Source organism: Podarcis raffonei, chromosome 8 (genome assembly GCF_027172205.1).
Source record: "Podarcis raffonei isolate rPodRaf1 chromosome 8, rPodRaf1.pri, whole genome shotgun sequence".
Classification (NCBI taxonomy): domain Eukaryota; kingdom Metazoa; phylum Chordata; class Lepidosauria; order Squamata; family Lacertidae; genus Podarcis; species Podarcis raffonei.
Window position 1 is genome coordinate 1923906 of NC_070609.1, and position 16174 is coordinate 1940079.

The 16174-nt window shown below is 47.1% G+C and overlaps 1 protein-coding gene across 1 annotated transcript in view; it reads right to left on the minus strand.

The window, feature by feature from the left end:
• DLL3 (delta like canonical Notch ligand 3) overlaps positions 1-16174 on the minus strand; it is a 174563-nt gene that overhangs the window by 131736 nt on the left and 26653 nt on the right. Inside the window, exons 4-5 of the mRNA XM_053401690.1 lie at positions 9957-10214; positions 2587-2948 (exon numbers count right to left, since the gene is read on the minus strand). Of these exons, the coding sequence (XP_053257665.1) occupies positions 2587-2948; positions 9957-10214 (620 nt within the window). The remainder of the gene's footprint in view (positions 1-2586; positions 2949-9956; positions 10215-16174) is intronic.

Here is a 16174-nt window from a genome sequence, read left to right on the forward strand (position 1 = left end):
CCTGAACGCATTGCAAGGGTGTCTTGGTCAGGGCACGGCAATGTCAAATCTGCAAGTGAATACATGTTTGCTCCCTGTTCCACACTTGATTCCTAGAGGGTTAGGCCTTGGATACCAGCATGCCAGGGTCCAGATTCACACTTGCTGCCTGCTGTGCAAATTCTATTCAGTTTAATTCAGCATAGCTTAGAAAGGGGAACTCCCCTAGTGATTTATGTCCCATCTTCACCTCCCAAAGTGTTGCCCCAAATCTGCTACATGGGGTGATTGGCTTATGGTCAGACTGTCTGTACAAAACATATTTGATCTCCCATTTGGGCTACTGAATTTCACCTCTGAAAGTTGTCATTCATCTCTGGGTTTGCCCTTATGACTTCTGGTATGTATGTATAAGGTAAAGGTAGAGGGACCCTGACCATTAAGTCCAGTCGTGGCTGACTCTGGGGCTGCGGCACTCATCTCGCTTAACTGGCTGAGGGAGCCGGTGTACAGCTTCCGGTCATGTGGCCAGCATGACTACGCTGCTTCTGGCGAACCAGAGCAGCGCACGGAAACGCTGTTTACCTTCCTGCTGGAGCGGTACCTATTTATCTACTTGCATTTTGACGTGCTTTCGAACTGCTAGGTTGGCAGGAGCAGGGACCGAGCAACAGGAGCTCACCCCGTCATGGGGATTCGAACCGCCAACCTTCTGATCGGCAAGTCCTAGGCTCTGTGGTTTAACCCACAGCGCCACCTGCGTACACATCGTTAATCCACTCTGTCACCATTTCATGCCACCATCATCATAGGTGCACACTGTGTGTGCTAACTCTGAAGTTGACAGGCAAGTTTTCAAATAAAGATAAGGCTCTTCTGATTTGTGAAATGACTAATCCTTGAGGATTTCCCTACAGCACCCTCTTCTTACAAATAACATTCTTGAGTAGAATCTGCAAAGACTGTTCCCATTAGATATACAAGAAAAGAATAGGCCCTCTACCTAGCTACAAGTCCCCCAAGTTCAGAGTAGAGAAGTCATGGCAGTTACACAAATTCACCTTCGCAGTGTAGACATACTCCTACAAGGGATTGCAATAGGGACAAATGTAAGGTTCTGCACTTAGTCAGGAAGAACCAGATGCACAAATATAGGATGGGGGACACCTGGAATACTAGCAGTACATGTGGAAAGGATCTAGGGGTCTTGGTGGACCACACACTTAAGAGGAGACAACATTGTGATGCTGCAGCAAAAAACATGAATGCTATTCTAGGCTGCATCAACAGAAGTATAGCGTCCCGGGAAGTAATAGTACCGCTCTATTCTGCCTTGGTCAGACCACACCTGGAGTACTATGTCCACTTCTGAGTACCACAATTTAAGAAGGATGTTGACAAGCTGGGATGTGTGCAGAGAAGGGCGACAAAGACGATCAAGGGTCTGGAAACCAAGCCTTATGAGGAACAGTTGAAAGAGTTGGGTAGGTTTAGCCTGGAAAAGAGGAGACTGGGAGGAGATATGATAGCCACCTTCAAGTATCTGAAGCGCTGTCACATGGAGGAGGGAGCATGCTTGTTTTCTCCTGCTCTGTAGGGTAGGACTCGAACCCCATGGCTTCAAATTTGCAAGAAAGGAGATTCAGACTAAAAATTCGGAAAAACTTTCTGATAGTAAGAACTGTTCAGGAGTGGAACCGACTCCCTCAAGAGGTGGTGGCCTCTCCTTCCTTGGAGGTTTTTAAACAGAGCTTGGATGGCCTTCTGTCATGGATGCTTTAGCTGAGATTCCAGCATTGCAGTGGATTGGACTAGATGATCCTTGGGTCCCTTCCAACTCTAAGATTCAATGATTCTATGCATAAGTGGTCTTAGGGGTATGCCAGGTTTTACACAACTGAATTGGTATTTGAGTTGAGCACAGGGTACCATTCACACTAACCAAGGGAAACACTGGGCTTTGCTGCAGCCATTAGGGAGGAGGGCGCATCTGTCTCCAGCAGAGTTCTCTCAGATACAGACTTTAGTACAGAAATGCCTTCCCCCAACCCTCAAAGGAAGTCTGTCATGTAATATGAGATAGAATTCACATCTGGTTCCTAAGCGTGGTTCAGCATTATACTTGGCAGTGACAACATACAAGCTGGGACTTCCATGGAGACTGCCACACCTTCCTGATGGTAGCTTCTAGTAGTTCTAAACCACAAATCCCGTGTGTAAAAATACATCAGACATGGTCTCAATGTGCTTTACAACCTCCTTGTATGGTAGGCCATGTCTAATATGCAGAGACTGAGAAAACAGCAGCTTCCCTAAGTGAGTTCAACTTGCTCACAGAGCTCCTATAACTTTTACTATTAGTAACCTACATTATCTCTCTTCAGTGTAGCCTGCACTGCTTTCCAGGATTACTAAATGTGAATTAGGAAACATCCCAGAACATAGAAATTACATTATCCAAACAGATGCACCTGTAATCTTACAAGAGATACCTACGCATCTGTTGTTACGCGGTGGATGTGCAAAATGTGCAAAACTTACAGAAGTTGTGAGAATGGGTTTAGGAGAAAGGAAGGTGGAGTTTGAGGGTTAAGGTGCTATACTGACATTGCAGCTGCCTCCATTCTTGCAAGGGTTGCTGTCGCATTCGTTGGTCTCGATCTCGCATTTCGTCCCCGCAAAACCAGCCCGGCAGCTGCAGGTGTAGCTCCCCGGCCCTGTGTTGGTGCAGGTGGCGCCATTCTTGCACGGGCGGTGGTTGGTGCAGTAGTTGAGGTCTTGGTTGCAGAAGAGCCCGCCCCAACCTTCTTGGCAGGTGCACTGCCAGGGCTGCACGCAGGTGCCATGGAGGCAGCCTGGGTAGCGGACGCACTCGTCGCAGAAGTGCCCTTGCCAGCCAATACGACACTTGCACTCTCCAGGTTTCTCGCAGTACCCGTGGCTGTTGCTGCAGCCAGGCAGACAAATTGCTGAAAAGAGTTAAACAGAAAAGAAGGGAGGGGAAGAAGAGAGGAGGAGAGGGGGGGAAGAGAGCCAGTGCTGTTGCTGTATAGATTTCACGCGTCACGCCAACATCTGGCGCCTGCCGCTGCACCAAACAAAAGGCCCACATGCCACCCAAAAGGCGAGCCACCACAGGACAGGGCATGGCTGGCTAGGAACACGTGCCCCCTTTTAAACTCTGGCTGTTCTCCATTGTTCCTCAGTAACAAAAGCAGAGTGTCTGGGGAAAGAGGGGGGGAGTGTCTGGGGAAAGAGGGGGGAGTGTCTGGGGAAAGAGGGGGGAGTGTGTGTCCCCCCCGACCCACTTTTAAAACTTGGCCTCCCCACCACATCCAGCTAAGGCACACTGTAACAAAGGAATGGGGAATGTGTGGTTCACATGACCCTGGTTAATTATCCAGTCCCTCCCCCCCCTTTCTCCTTGGGAAGTTAACCAGCCCCTCCATATGCCAAGGCTCCAAGGGGAAGCTTTGTGAGGCAATTAAAGCGTTGTGATTTAAGGGACTGCAGAAGGAAGGATTCCCCAGGCCCACAGCCATTTCCATGGAGATTGGCAAAACCGACAAGGGCTGCGGAGCTAGGCCAAGTTTGCCCTTTCTGCCCATTATCCTGCTTCAACTTTTGAGGATTAGAAGGGGTTCACACGTGCACATTTTCTCTCTCTCCCCCCCCCCAGTCTAATCCTTTTAACATCTAAATAACTCACAAATCTGTATGAGCAACACAGGATCACCATCTCTTATCCTAGAAACCTCAGGAAAAGACAGGCAGCACATTTGATCACACTTTCTGCTGTGAAAGGGGTAGCGCCTCTGAGCATCTTCAGAAAGTATCACACTCCACACTGTGTAATCAGGTGAGGGAGAGCCATTTCCCGTTCACAGGGAGATGACATTGTGGGCTGGGAGCACTGGGTGGTCCTCGGTCACATCATCCTTAGGCCGCCCAATTCGGACAGTCCGGGGGTGTGGTGCAGGCTATTTAAACTGCCCGCAGCCATGGACTCACTCCTGTTTTTCTTAGATTGGAGGGGAGGGGAGATAGTGGCCATCACCTACCCCTCCTAGTTCAAGGGTATTCTGTTAAAGGAATCTGGGGTGTGTGGTCTCCATCCATAGCCCCAGACGAGGGGTGGGGGGGTGGGCGCTACGGCCATGGCAGGATCCCTAACAGTGACCCTGGAGGAGTCCCTACTTGATGTGTATCAGCAGGGCTCCCCCTACTGGTGGTTAACCCTTCCAAGACTCCTGCAGACAGGCAGGAGTCAGATATAGTTGTGTGGTTCCCAATGCCTGAGCCAATACCAAGGGACATGGCTAGCGCTGTGGTCTAAACCGGAGAGCCTAGAACTTGCTGATCAGAAGGTTGGCGGTTCAGGTCCCCGCGACGGGGTGAGCTCCCGTTGCTCGGTCCCAGCTCCTGCCTACCTAGCAGTTCGAAAGCACGTCAAAGTGCAAGTAGATAAATAGGTACCGCTCCGGCAGGAAGGTAAATGGCGTTTCTGTGTGCTGCTCTGGTTCGCCAGAAGCGGCTTAGTCATGCTGGCCACATGACCCGGAAGCTGAACGCCGGCTCCCTCGGCCAGTAAAGCGAGATGAGCGCAGCAACCCCAGAGTCAGCCGTGACTGGACCTAATGGTCAGGGGTCCCTTTACCTTTAAGCCAATACCACTCACATTCTGTAACCAATAAAGTTGTGACCTTTTTCGCCCATTAACCTAAAATACTATTTCATGTGTCTTTATTCCACTTCCTGGGAGTGTTTGGGACCTGGCCACGCAACAATGCTTTCCTGGTCAAAAGGAATGGCTTCTCTCTCCCTCACGGCATGAAAGAAAGGGTGTCTCTTGCTAGCGGTGGTTTTGCCTACTTTAAGAAAATCCCTTGCTTTCAACAGAGTGACAGTTTGGGAACCCGATTGCCTAAGTCAGAGAGACCAATCTGCCTCAAGCAACAGCCAGCCAAATGTTTCTGAAAGCTCAACCAGAAGAGAATGATTAACACATTGGTTTCAGTTACCTTTCATGGATAATATCTGTTTATAAGACCTCTCCTCTTTTATGGATTTACTCAAACGTTCTTAATACTATCCAAGTTAGGAGAGGTCAACACCACCACAGCTTCTGGGAGTGAATTCTAAAAATAAATTTTGCACTAAACCTAACCAGACTGCCCATCCATTTCAATTAATGGGAGTGAGAAAAATATTTTAGGCACTTCAATCCATGGTTTATAACTTTTATTTTTTTTAAATTACTTTAAAATTACTATTATTTTCTCTAAACTAACAACTCTTTTAGTCCTTCCCTACAATCCCTTGATCCTTTGAACTGCATTGACATTAAAACACCAATCTATCCTTCATCACCAGCAATGTTTTTCTTTTGGTTGTCAGGGTCTATTTGTCAAGGCCTGGTAGCTATCTAAATTCTCCTATAGATTTGGGGTCATAGGAGACTCTCAAAAGGCTGCAAATACACATAAAATCGTTTCTCCCTTACCTGCTTCTTACGCCACTGTTTTCAAGAATGGGGGAAATAAGGAACCTGTGGCCTCCCAGGTGTTTTCTGACTCCAGCAGCCAGCCTGGTCAGTGGCCAGGGCTGATGGGACTTGTAACCCAGAAACTTACAGATGGTCATAGGTTCCCCATCTCTAGTCTATAGCTAAGGGGGTCAATTGCTCTGCAGAGTTCTGAACACTGTGTACCCAGGTATATTTGATGACAGTGAGAATTACACTAAGAAGATATTTACAACCCCCCCCCCCACACATACACACACAAAAGGAGGGAGCTCATTCAAACAGTGCAGAGTCGATGTTTCAGCACTGAAATTATGGTGAAAACTCCTGATTAACAGAAATAATGGGTTGTATCCAGAGGGGTTAAAGGTAAAGGTAAAGGGACCCCTGACCATTAGGTCCAGTCATGACCGACTCTGGGGTTGCGGCGCTCATCTTGCTTTAGAATCATAGAATCAGAGTTGGAAGAGACCACAAAGGCCATTGAGTCCAACCCCCTGCCAAGCAGAAAACACCATCAGAGCACTCCTGACATATGAGCACTCCTGACATATGAGCACTCCTGGCTTTACTGGCCGAGGGAGCCGGCGTACAGCTTCCGGGTCATGTGGCCAGCATGACTAAGCCACTTCTGACGAACCAGAGCAGCGCACGGAAACGCCGTTTACCTTCCTGCTGGAGCAGTACCTATTTACCTGTTTGCACTTCATGCTTTTGAACTGCTAGGTTGGCCGGAGCAGGGACCGAGCAATGGGAGCTCACCCTGTTGCGGGGATTCGAACCACCAACCTTCCGATCAGCAAGTCCTAGGCTCTGTGGTTTAATCCACAGCACCACCCGCAGAGGCCTTAGGGGTTAGCAAAACCAGCCCTTGCCAGGGGTGCAGGCCCAGTGTGTGTGTGTGTGCAAAATCACCCCAGAAATCTGTCTCCAGTTATCTGTGTATAGTCATGAGTTTAGAAAAGAGCTTGGAGCTGAGCAGTAGGAGAAATGGCAAGGTTGCATGAAGGTAGACTGCTGGAAACTATGGAGTGTGTGATGTCTTTGTGTGTGGCACTGCACCACCACTGTCAAGGCAAGATCAAGTGGGAGAGAAAGTGTCCTCTTGCACCACAGCACAAAGACGTGTTAATTTTTTTTTTTTTTGCCCTTTCTGCTTGCTTCGCCCTCACTTTGAATACTTCAAATACTTACCGTATTTTTCGCCCTATAGGACTCACTTTTTCCCCTCCAAAAATGAAGGGGAAATCTGTGTGTCGCCTATGGGGCGAATGCAGGCTTTCGCTGAAGCTTGGAGAGCGAGAGGGGTCAGTGCGCACCGACCCCTCTCGCTCTCCAGGCTTCAGGAAGCTATCCGCAAGCCTTGGAAGCCCGCGGGAGTTCCCGTAGGGCTCCCTAGGCTGCAGATATCAGCCTGCTTCCCGGAGCGTAGGGCGTGCTGAAAGCAGAGCGCCTGGCGCTTCGGGCAAATATCCTTTTCTCCTCTAAAAACCACGGTAGGTGCGTTTTTAAAAGCTCGGGCTTCCCCCGCAGCTGGGGGGGGGAAAAATAATTTCCCCCCCTTTATTTCCCCCCCAAAAAACTAGGTGCGTCCTATGGGCCGGTGCGTCCTATAGGGCGAAAAATACGGTACTTAGGTCACATAAAATGTATAATTTTTTCATGGGGCTACTGCAGTAAAGTGTTTTTTTTTTCTGAGGAGGAGGGCACCAAAATACCTTCCTGCCAAGGTGCAAGGGACCCCAGGTACACCACTGGTTGCATCCAGAGTAAACCTATTAAAATTAATGGGCAAAACTAACTTAAGTCTGCTAACATTAATGGGTCTACTCTGAGTAGAGCTTGTCTGGATATATCCCATAGCTACCATATGTTAAGGCAGCAGATTGATAAAGAGGTGTTAAACCACCAAAAAACTCCTACCACTATGGATTGATTTGGAAGAAAAGTGATCCATGATTAAGAATGCAAGAACTACCTTGCTGGCAAAGCTCATTTAGTTCAGCATCCTGTTTCCAACTGTGGCTGAGAAAGTATCTCTAGGAAGCCCATCACGAGAGAACAAAGTTGACATACCGTATTTTTCACTCTATAGGATGCACCGGACCATAGGACGCACCTTGTTTTAGAGGGGGAGAACAAGGGGGAAAAATTCTCCCCCTCTCTGCTCAGCGCCCCTTCAGCAAAGCGGCAGGAGAAGCGGAGCCCCTTCCATTTCTCCTCCCGCTTGGCTGAAGGGGCGCTGTGCAGCTCTCCCTCTCTGCTGAAGCCGGGAGAGTCTTGCTCTCCCGGCTTCAGCAAAAGGAACCCGAAGCCTGCGGAGCGCAGCAGGAACAGGCAGCTATCCCTGAAGCCTTTGGAGCGCAGCGCGAGTTCCCGCTGCACTCTGGAGATTCGGGTTCCTTTTGCTGAAGCCGGGAGAGCAAGACTCTCCTGGCTTCAGAGAAAGGAACCTGAAGCCTCCGGAGTGCAGTGGGAATTCACGTTGCGCTCCGAAGGCTTCAGGCGGCTATCCCTGAAGCCTGGAGAGCGAGAGGGGTTGGTGCGCACTGACCCCTCTCGCTCTCCAGGCTTCAGTGAAAGCAACGCGAAGCCTCCGGAGCGCGGAGGGAGCGCTCCCTCTGCGCTTCATAGGCTTCGCATTGCTATCGCTGAAGCCAAGGAGCGTGCATTCGCTCCATAGGACGCACACACATTTCCCCTTAATTTTTGGAGGTGAAAAAGTGCATCCTATAGAGCGAAAAATACGGTATTTCAACCTTTTACCCCACCAAAATCAACTGACATTCTGGGGTACGCTGCCTCCATACCTGGAAGTTCCATTTAGCCATCACAGGAAATAGCCAACCCTATCTGAATTTCTTATAATATGAAAGCCATCTGCCCTAGTGAACCATCACAAATCTTCTGGCAGAGAACGCCATTGTGTGAATAAATAGTTGGTCTGTCCAGGATTTACTGCCAACCAAATTAGCGGAGAGACTCTGAACTCTAATGTTATGGGAGAGGGAAGAAAACCTCTCTTCCTTTCTCTGCACCATAAATAATTTTACAAGCCCATCACATGCCCTTAGTCACCTTTCTTCTAGACTATAAAAGCTCAATATAGCTTTTTCTCAACGGAAAAAAGTTCCAGTCGCTTGTTCTGTTTTTCTCCCTTTTTCTGTTTCTACAGTATATACCGTATTTTTTGCTCTATAAGACTCACTTTTCCCCTCCTAAAAAGTAAGGGGAAATGTGTGTGCGTCTTATGGAGCGAATGCAGGCTGCGCAGCTATTCCAGAAGCCAGAACAGCAAGAGGGATTGCTGCTTTCACTGCGCAGCGATCCCTCTTGCTGTTCTGGCTTCTGGGATTCAGAATATTTTTTTTCTTGTTTTCCTCCTCCAAAAACTAGGTGCGTCTTCTTGTCTGTTGCGTCTTAGAGAGTGAAAAATACAGTACATTATAAACTTCATGGCCCATCCTACTTCATTTCTTTTTTATTGTTTTTAATGTGGTTTAATGTTGTAATCCTCCCTGGAACCATAGGGTGAAGTGCAGGTAATAAATACCCCATAAAAGTAATAATATCCTCTAGAGTGGAGCAACCACACGAACACACGTTATTCCATATGCAGCCACCCTTTACTAATATGTAAAGGCTATTATGATACTGGCTATTTTAAACCCCTTTCCTAACAATTCTTAGCAGAACACATTCCACAACAAAAGTCTGCCACCCCATGTAGGCATGGCCAAACTTGGCCCTCCAGCTCTTTTGGGACTACAATTCCCATCATCTCTGACCACTGGCCCTGTTAGCTAGGGATGATGGGAGTTGTAGTCCCAAAACAGCTGGAGGGCCATGTTTGGCCATGCCTGCATGGGGTTGCAGACTTTTGTTGCCATAGGGATCTGTATGTAGGTCACAAGAAAACACCATATACCGTATTTTTCGCTCTATGAGACGCACCAGACCACAAGACCCACCTAGTTTTTGGAGGAGGAAAACAAGGAAAAAAATATTCTGAATCTCAGAAGCCAGAACAACAAGAGGGATCGCTGCGCAGCGAAAGCAGCAATCCCTCTTGCTGTTCGGGCTTCTGGGATAGCTGCGCAGCCTGCATTCGCTCCATAAGACGCACACACATTTCCCCTTACTTTTTAGGAGGGAAAAAGTGAGTCTTATAGAGCAAAAAATACGGTACTCTCCCACTATAGATGCATTCAGAATTTAGTATTGGCCACCTGACACTGATTTTTCAGCTGTGGTTCCTGCACTCCAGGGGGGTTGGACTAGATGACCGTTGGCATACCTTCCAACTCAACAGTTCTATGATTCTATTGTTTTATGTTAAACGGGAATCGTGTTAAATTCATGCAAGTGAAATGCCAGCGCCTCAACTCTACTCCTTCCCCCTACTACTGCAAGCTGTGGTTGCTATGCCCTCCTCTCCTTAGAGGTTACTTACGCTCAGAGCAGTATTCGCCCCGCCACCCTGCCAGGCAGATTCGGCTGCCCAGCTCATTACAGGTGTAGTGCCCAAAGGTATCGTCCCGCGGCCGGCAGTAGTCCGAGCAGCTCTCCCCATAGTAGTGCTCATCGCAGGTGACGTGGTAGGAGTAACGGAGCTCACTTTGGTCTCCCAGCTGCACATCTTGCGACCAGTCCTCACCCACAGCCAAGCGGCGACGCGTAGCCAAGCGACTGATCAACCTCTGGGCATCCTCTAGAGAAAGGGAGAAAAGAAGTTGGCAGATGGATGGGTCATTAAGCAATGGGAGGAATGGTGGGCAGGGAGAGTGAGAGATACACCTCCAGCCAGAAGTGTTGAATGGTCACTGTAAAATGTGAAGGTTCATTATTGTCTCACAAGTTGTGTATGTCTTTAAGGGCCAGGGCAAATAACGAGACCCAGTCTTACAACTGTGAAACATAGCAGGTGCTGCTAGGTTGTGTTAATTAAGCTGTGTCAGCATTTGGGCATAGTATATAAGGAGCAGCACCTTTGATGTAAAATGAGTTTTTGTTTTCTTCTTAAAACCTTGTTAAAGTTCTTTTTGAGTTCCTTGTTACGCATGGTCTCCCCAGCAAGCTCTCTGCAGCGCTACTAACCTGCAAATAGCCAACAAGAAGTGAGGTTCAAACCTTTGAATCCAAGAATCACAGGCTCTCGGAAGGAAGGGGCTTCAAGAAATTGTGCTGGGAAAAGCTCTGTGCGTATCAAAATGAGCAAATTCATACTGGATACTTCTGTAGAAGCTAGTCAGGAGAGCACACTTCACATCTGTGCTGTTCGCATGCGCACTTGAGGTAGTGGCGTAGCGTGGGTTGTCAGCACCCGGGGCAAGGCAGTGGGAGAGAGTGAGTGAGCCAGGTAGGGGCAGAGAGCTGCGAGTGCGAGCGCCCCCCCCAGATGTTGCGCCCGGTGCGGCCGGCCCCCCCTGCACCCCCCACGCTACGCCACTGACTTGAGGGGAAAGGTACAGGCAGAGCACAGCCATCATGGCTAGAAGCCACTGACAGCCATATCCTCCATGAAACGGCCCAATCCTCTTTTTAAAGCCACCTAAGTAGGTGGCCATCGCTGCCTCCTGTTCCATAGTTTAACTCTGCACTGTGTAAAGAAATACTTTATCATCTAATATTGAGCTTCACTGGATGCCCCTGAATTCTAGTGTTGTGAGAGGGAGAAACACTTTTCTCTACTCACTTTTTCCATGCCACGCATGAGTTTTATAAACTTATGTAAGGACGCGGGTGGCGCTGTGGGTTAAACCACTGAGCCTAGGACTTGCTGATCAGAAGGTTGGCGGTTCGAATCCCCGCGACGGGGTGAGCTCCCGTTGCTCGGTCCCTGCTCCTGCCAACTTAGCAGTTCGAAAGCACGGCAACGTGCAAGTAGATAAATAGGTACCACTCCGGCGCGAAGGTAAACGGCGTTTCCGTGCACTGCTCTGGTTCGCCAGAAGCGGCTTAGTCCTGCTGGCCACATGTATGCCGGCTCCCTCGGCCAGTAAAGCGAGATGAGCGGCGCAACCCCAGAGTCGGTCACGACTGGACCTAATGGTCAGGGGTCCCTTTACCTTTTAAGGTCACCTCTTACTCACCTTTGAACTAAAAAGTTCCAAATGCTGCATTTCCTTATAGTGGAGTTGCTCCATCCCATTTAACATTTTGGTTGCCCTTTTCGGCACCTTTTCCAATTCTATAATATCCTTTTTCAGATGAGGTGACCAGAACCGTACGAAGCATTACAAATGCCGTCACACAATAACTATAAAAGAACCTTGGGATTCTTTACTACTGCTCCACGTTTGTGTACAAGTTTTTCCTGCTCCTTATTTTATCCTCACAAGAACCCTATGAAGAACCCTAGTCTGAGAGACAGTAACTGGCCTAATAATAATAATAATAAAATGTTATTGATATCCCGCCCTCCCCAGTCAAACCCAGGCTCAGAGAGGCTAACAGTAAAAATAGCACAGTTTACATAAAATCACAATTAATTGAAATACATTCTAAAATCAATTCAGAATCAAATTAATGGCAACCATTGGGCTAGAGTTCTCTGGGGATTACAGAAGGAGAGGGGGGGTCAGACTGTGCCTTGGCCAAAGGCCTGGTGGAACAGCTCCGTCTTGCAGGCCCTGCGGAAAGATGTCCAGTCCCGCAGGGCCCTGGTCTCTTGGGACAGAGCGTTCCACCAGATCGGAGCCACAGCCAAAAAAGCCCTGGCTCTGGTTGAGGCCAGCCTAACCACCTTGCGACCCGGGACCTCCAAGATGGTTTTGTTTGAAGACCGTAAGGTCCTCCGTGGGACATACCAGGAGAGGCGGTCCCGTAGGTACGAGGGTCCTAGGCCGTATAGGGCATTAAAGGTTAAAACCAGCACCTTGAACCTGATCCTGTACTCCACCGGGAGCCAGTGCAGCTGGTATAGCACCGGGTGAATGTGATCCCATGGCGAGGACCCCGTAAGGAATCTCGCCACGGCATTCTGCACCCGCTGGAGTTTCTGGGTCAGTCTCAAGGGCAGCCCTGCATAGAGCAAATTAGAACAATGAAGCCTGGAGGTGACCGTCGCGTGGATCACTGTGGCCAGATCGGGGCGAGAGAGGCAAGGAGCCAACTGCTTGATACAGCGGAGATGGGAAAATGTCAGCTTTGCTGTGGCTGCAACCTGCGCCTCCATGGCCAGTCTCTTGGGACAGAGCATTCCACCAGATTGGGGCCACGGCCGAAAAGGCCCTGGCTCTGGTCGAGGCCAGCCTAACCTCTCTGTGGCCTGGGACCTCCAAGATGGTTTTATTTGAAGACCGTAAGGTCCTCCGTGGGACATACCAGGAGGGGCGGTCCCGTAGGTACAAGGGTCCTAGGCCATGAAGGGCTTTAAAGGTTCAAACCAGCACCTTAAACCTGATCCTGTACTCCACCGGGAGCCAGTGCAGTTGGTATAGCACCGGGTGAATGTGATCCCATGGCAAGGACCCCGTAAGGAGTCTTGCTGCAGCATTCTGCAAGGCACCAAGTAAGCGTCATGGATGAGCAGATATTTCAATCTTGTGCCCCCTAACCGCTACACAAAACTAGCTGTAATCTGTGTCCTTTCATTGCTTTTATAGTAATAACATTTTCTATTAATAACATTTTGATTGTAGATTGTTGCTGTTTTTCTAAATTGATCCAAATGGTCACACCTGAGAACCAGAAACACATCTTGCACTTCATAAATCATGCCTCCTAAAGCCTAGCAAAATAAGGATGCTATTATTAAGATGGACAGCTGTGTGCACCAACAATTACTTCCAGGGCTTGATGAGTTTTCTATGATTGTGCGGAAGCAAAGAAGACATGCAAAATGTGGCCATGAGTGCAGAACCCAGCTTCCAAAGGAACTACCATTTCCTTGTGTGTAAATTCCTATCACTTGTGGGGTATGTATGAAACTGTTGATGCCTACAAAGATTTCAGAAGCTAAAGAAGTTTGACCGTCACTGTGTGTAGGGCATTAGCTATCCTACATCTGGGACGCCCCATGTGGTACCTCTGGACACCACAATTCCAACTAAGCCTCTTACTTTTTAAGGATAGAAATTGTTTTTTGCTAGGAGGGGTTTTTCTGCTTCTTGTCTGTATTTTGTTTTGTGAAGGGGCATTGTCTATGGGGGCAGGCATTGACCACAGTCAGTGTTTCTTCTTTGAAATGGGTATTTTGTGATGCCCATGACAGCTTTTCCAGTTTTGCTCCTGAGCCTCTCCCCTTGACCACCCAAACCAGAATTATGCAGATTTGTTCCACTTTCCACAGATCACACTGTGGTCATAATATTTTAAGTGCAGAACTTGAGAATGCCTGAACTCTGAATACAGAGCCCTGGTTAGTCAGGTGAGGTGAGAATATTCTTTTGTTTTTGCTATTTGTTTTGCATTTTGTGTTTTGAGGCTTTTTCGGTTCATTTGTTTTTGTGACGGTGTGGAATCCAGTTCAGCTAATGATTGACTGATTGTGTGACTATGGAAATGAATAAGAGGCCCCCCCCCATCCAAACAATGACTATCATCAGTGCAGGTAAGAAATAATAATTTTAATTTTTATCATCTAAAATACTGATTTATTTATTTTATAGTACAGTACACTGACTCTTGCACTCATTTGATGGATCAATGGTCTCGTTAGATAGTAAAATGTTCAATTGCTGTTTTAAGGGTTGTTTTTAAAAGTCTGGAACGGATTAACCTGTTTTGCATTACTTCCTATGGGACAGCGTGCCTTGGCTTTGGAATGCTTTGGTTTAGGAACGGACTTCTGGAACGGATTAGGTTTGAGAACCAAGGTACCACTGTATCCGAAGGGCTGTCACATGGAAGAAGGAAATAAGCAGCTATCTTATCTTTAAAAGACATCTGAAGGTAGCCCTGTTTAGGAAAGTTTTTAATAATTAATGCTGTATTGTTTTTAACACTCGATTGGAAGCCGCCCAGAGTGGCTGGGGAAACTCAGCCAGATGGGCGGGGTATAAATAAAATGTATTATTATTATTATTATTATTATTATTATTATTATTATTATTATATAAGCTTGTTTTCTGCTGCTGGGGAGGGCAGGACCCGAACCAATGAATTCAAATGACAAGAAAGGAAATTCCAACTAAATGCTAGGAAGAAGTTTCTGGTGATAAGAGCCATTTGACGGTGGAACAGATTCCCTTGGAAGGTGGTTGGGCTCTTCTTCCTTGGAGGTTTCTAAGCCGAGGTTGGATGACCATCTGCCAGGGATTTCTTAGCTACTATTCCTGCATTGCTGGGGGTTGGACTGGATGACCCTTGAGGGTCCCTCTTCCAACTCTGAAGTTTTACAATTCGATACACACACACACACAAATTGATGCATCTGCACAGAACTGCATGGCTAACAATATGCTTAACAGACATCAGAATGACTCAAAAGTGAAAACCCACATTTAAGACCTTCGATACAAAAAATACATATTTGAAGTTTTAAGGATAATTCATAAGCCTTTTGGGTACACATTTTTAAAGGAACAAGTTTACCTCAAAACTTATTAGGAATAAGGAATGTAGTCCTTTCTAAGATAAGGCTCACTTCGTGAGAAGAATTAACATTCTATTTAAGATAAAAGAGTGTTAAGACAAGTTAAGATAAATATAGGATGGAGATGTTACAAATGTGCAAAATAAAATGTAACAGAAGGAAACCAGAAAAAGGACTGAGGGAAGTCGTATGCTTGGCAGAGCAAATGAGATAATGGTTTTTATGTTATGGTACTATATAATTGTTAAAATTTGAAAATCAATAAAATTATATGTGAAAAGAAAAGAAAAGAGGAATGTAGTCCTGTTTAGGGAAGATTTTAATGTTTGATGGTCTATTGTATTTTAATATTTTGTTGGAAGCTGCCCAGAGTGGCTGGGGAAACCCAGCCAGATGGGTGGAATATAAATAATATATTATTATTATTATTATTATTATTATTATTATTATTATTATTATTAAAGGAGACCGTTTACAAAAAAAAAAGAACCATGTTGAGGATGAAGGAAGTCAATTAGAAGAAAAGACGAACTGAAATATGGTAAATATATCTAGTTACAGGTAGGTAGCTGTGTTGGTCTGCCGTACTTGAAACAAAATAAAAAAATTCCTTCCAGTAGCACCTTAGAGACCAACTAAGTTAGTCATTGGTATGAACTTTCGTGCGCATGCATGAAATATCTGAAGAAGGTATCTGAAAAAGGTATCTGAAGAAGTGTGCATGCACGCGAAAGCTCATACCTTCCTTCCTTTCGTCTCTAAGGTGCTACTGGAAAGTTTTTTTTTATTATGGTGTTGTTGTCTAGTCGTTTAGTGGTATCCGCCTCTTTGTGACCCCCCTGGACCAGAGCACGCCAGGCACTCCTGTCTTCCACTGCCTCCCGCAGTTTGGTCAAACTCATGCTGGTAGCTTCGAGAACACTGTCCCACCATCTCGTCCTCTGTCATCCCCTTCTCCTTGTGCCCTCCATCTTTCCCAACATCAGGGTCTTTTCCAGGGAGTCTTCTCTTCTCATGAGGTGGCCAAAGTCGTGGAGCCTCAGCTTCAGGATCTGTCCTTCCAGTGAGCACTCAGGGCTGATTTCCTTCAGAATGGAGAGGTTTGATCTTCTTGCAGTCCATGGGACTCTCAA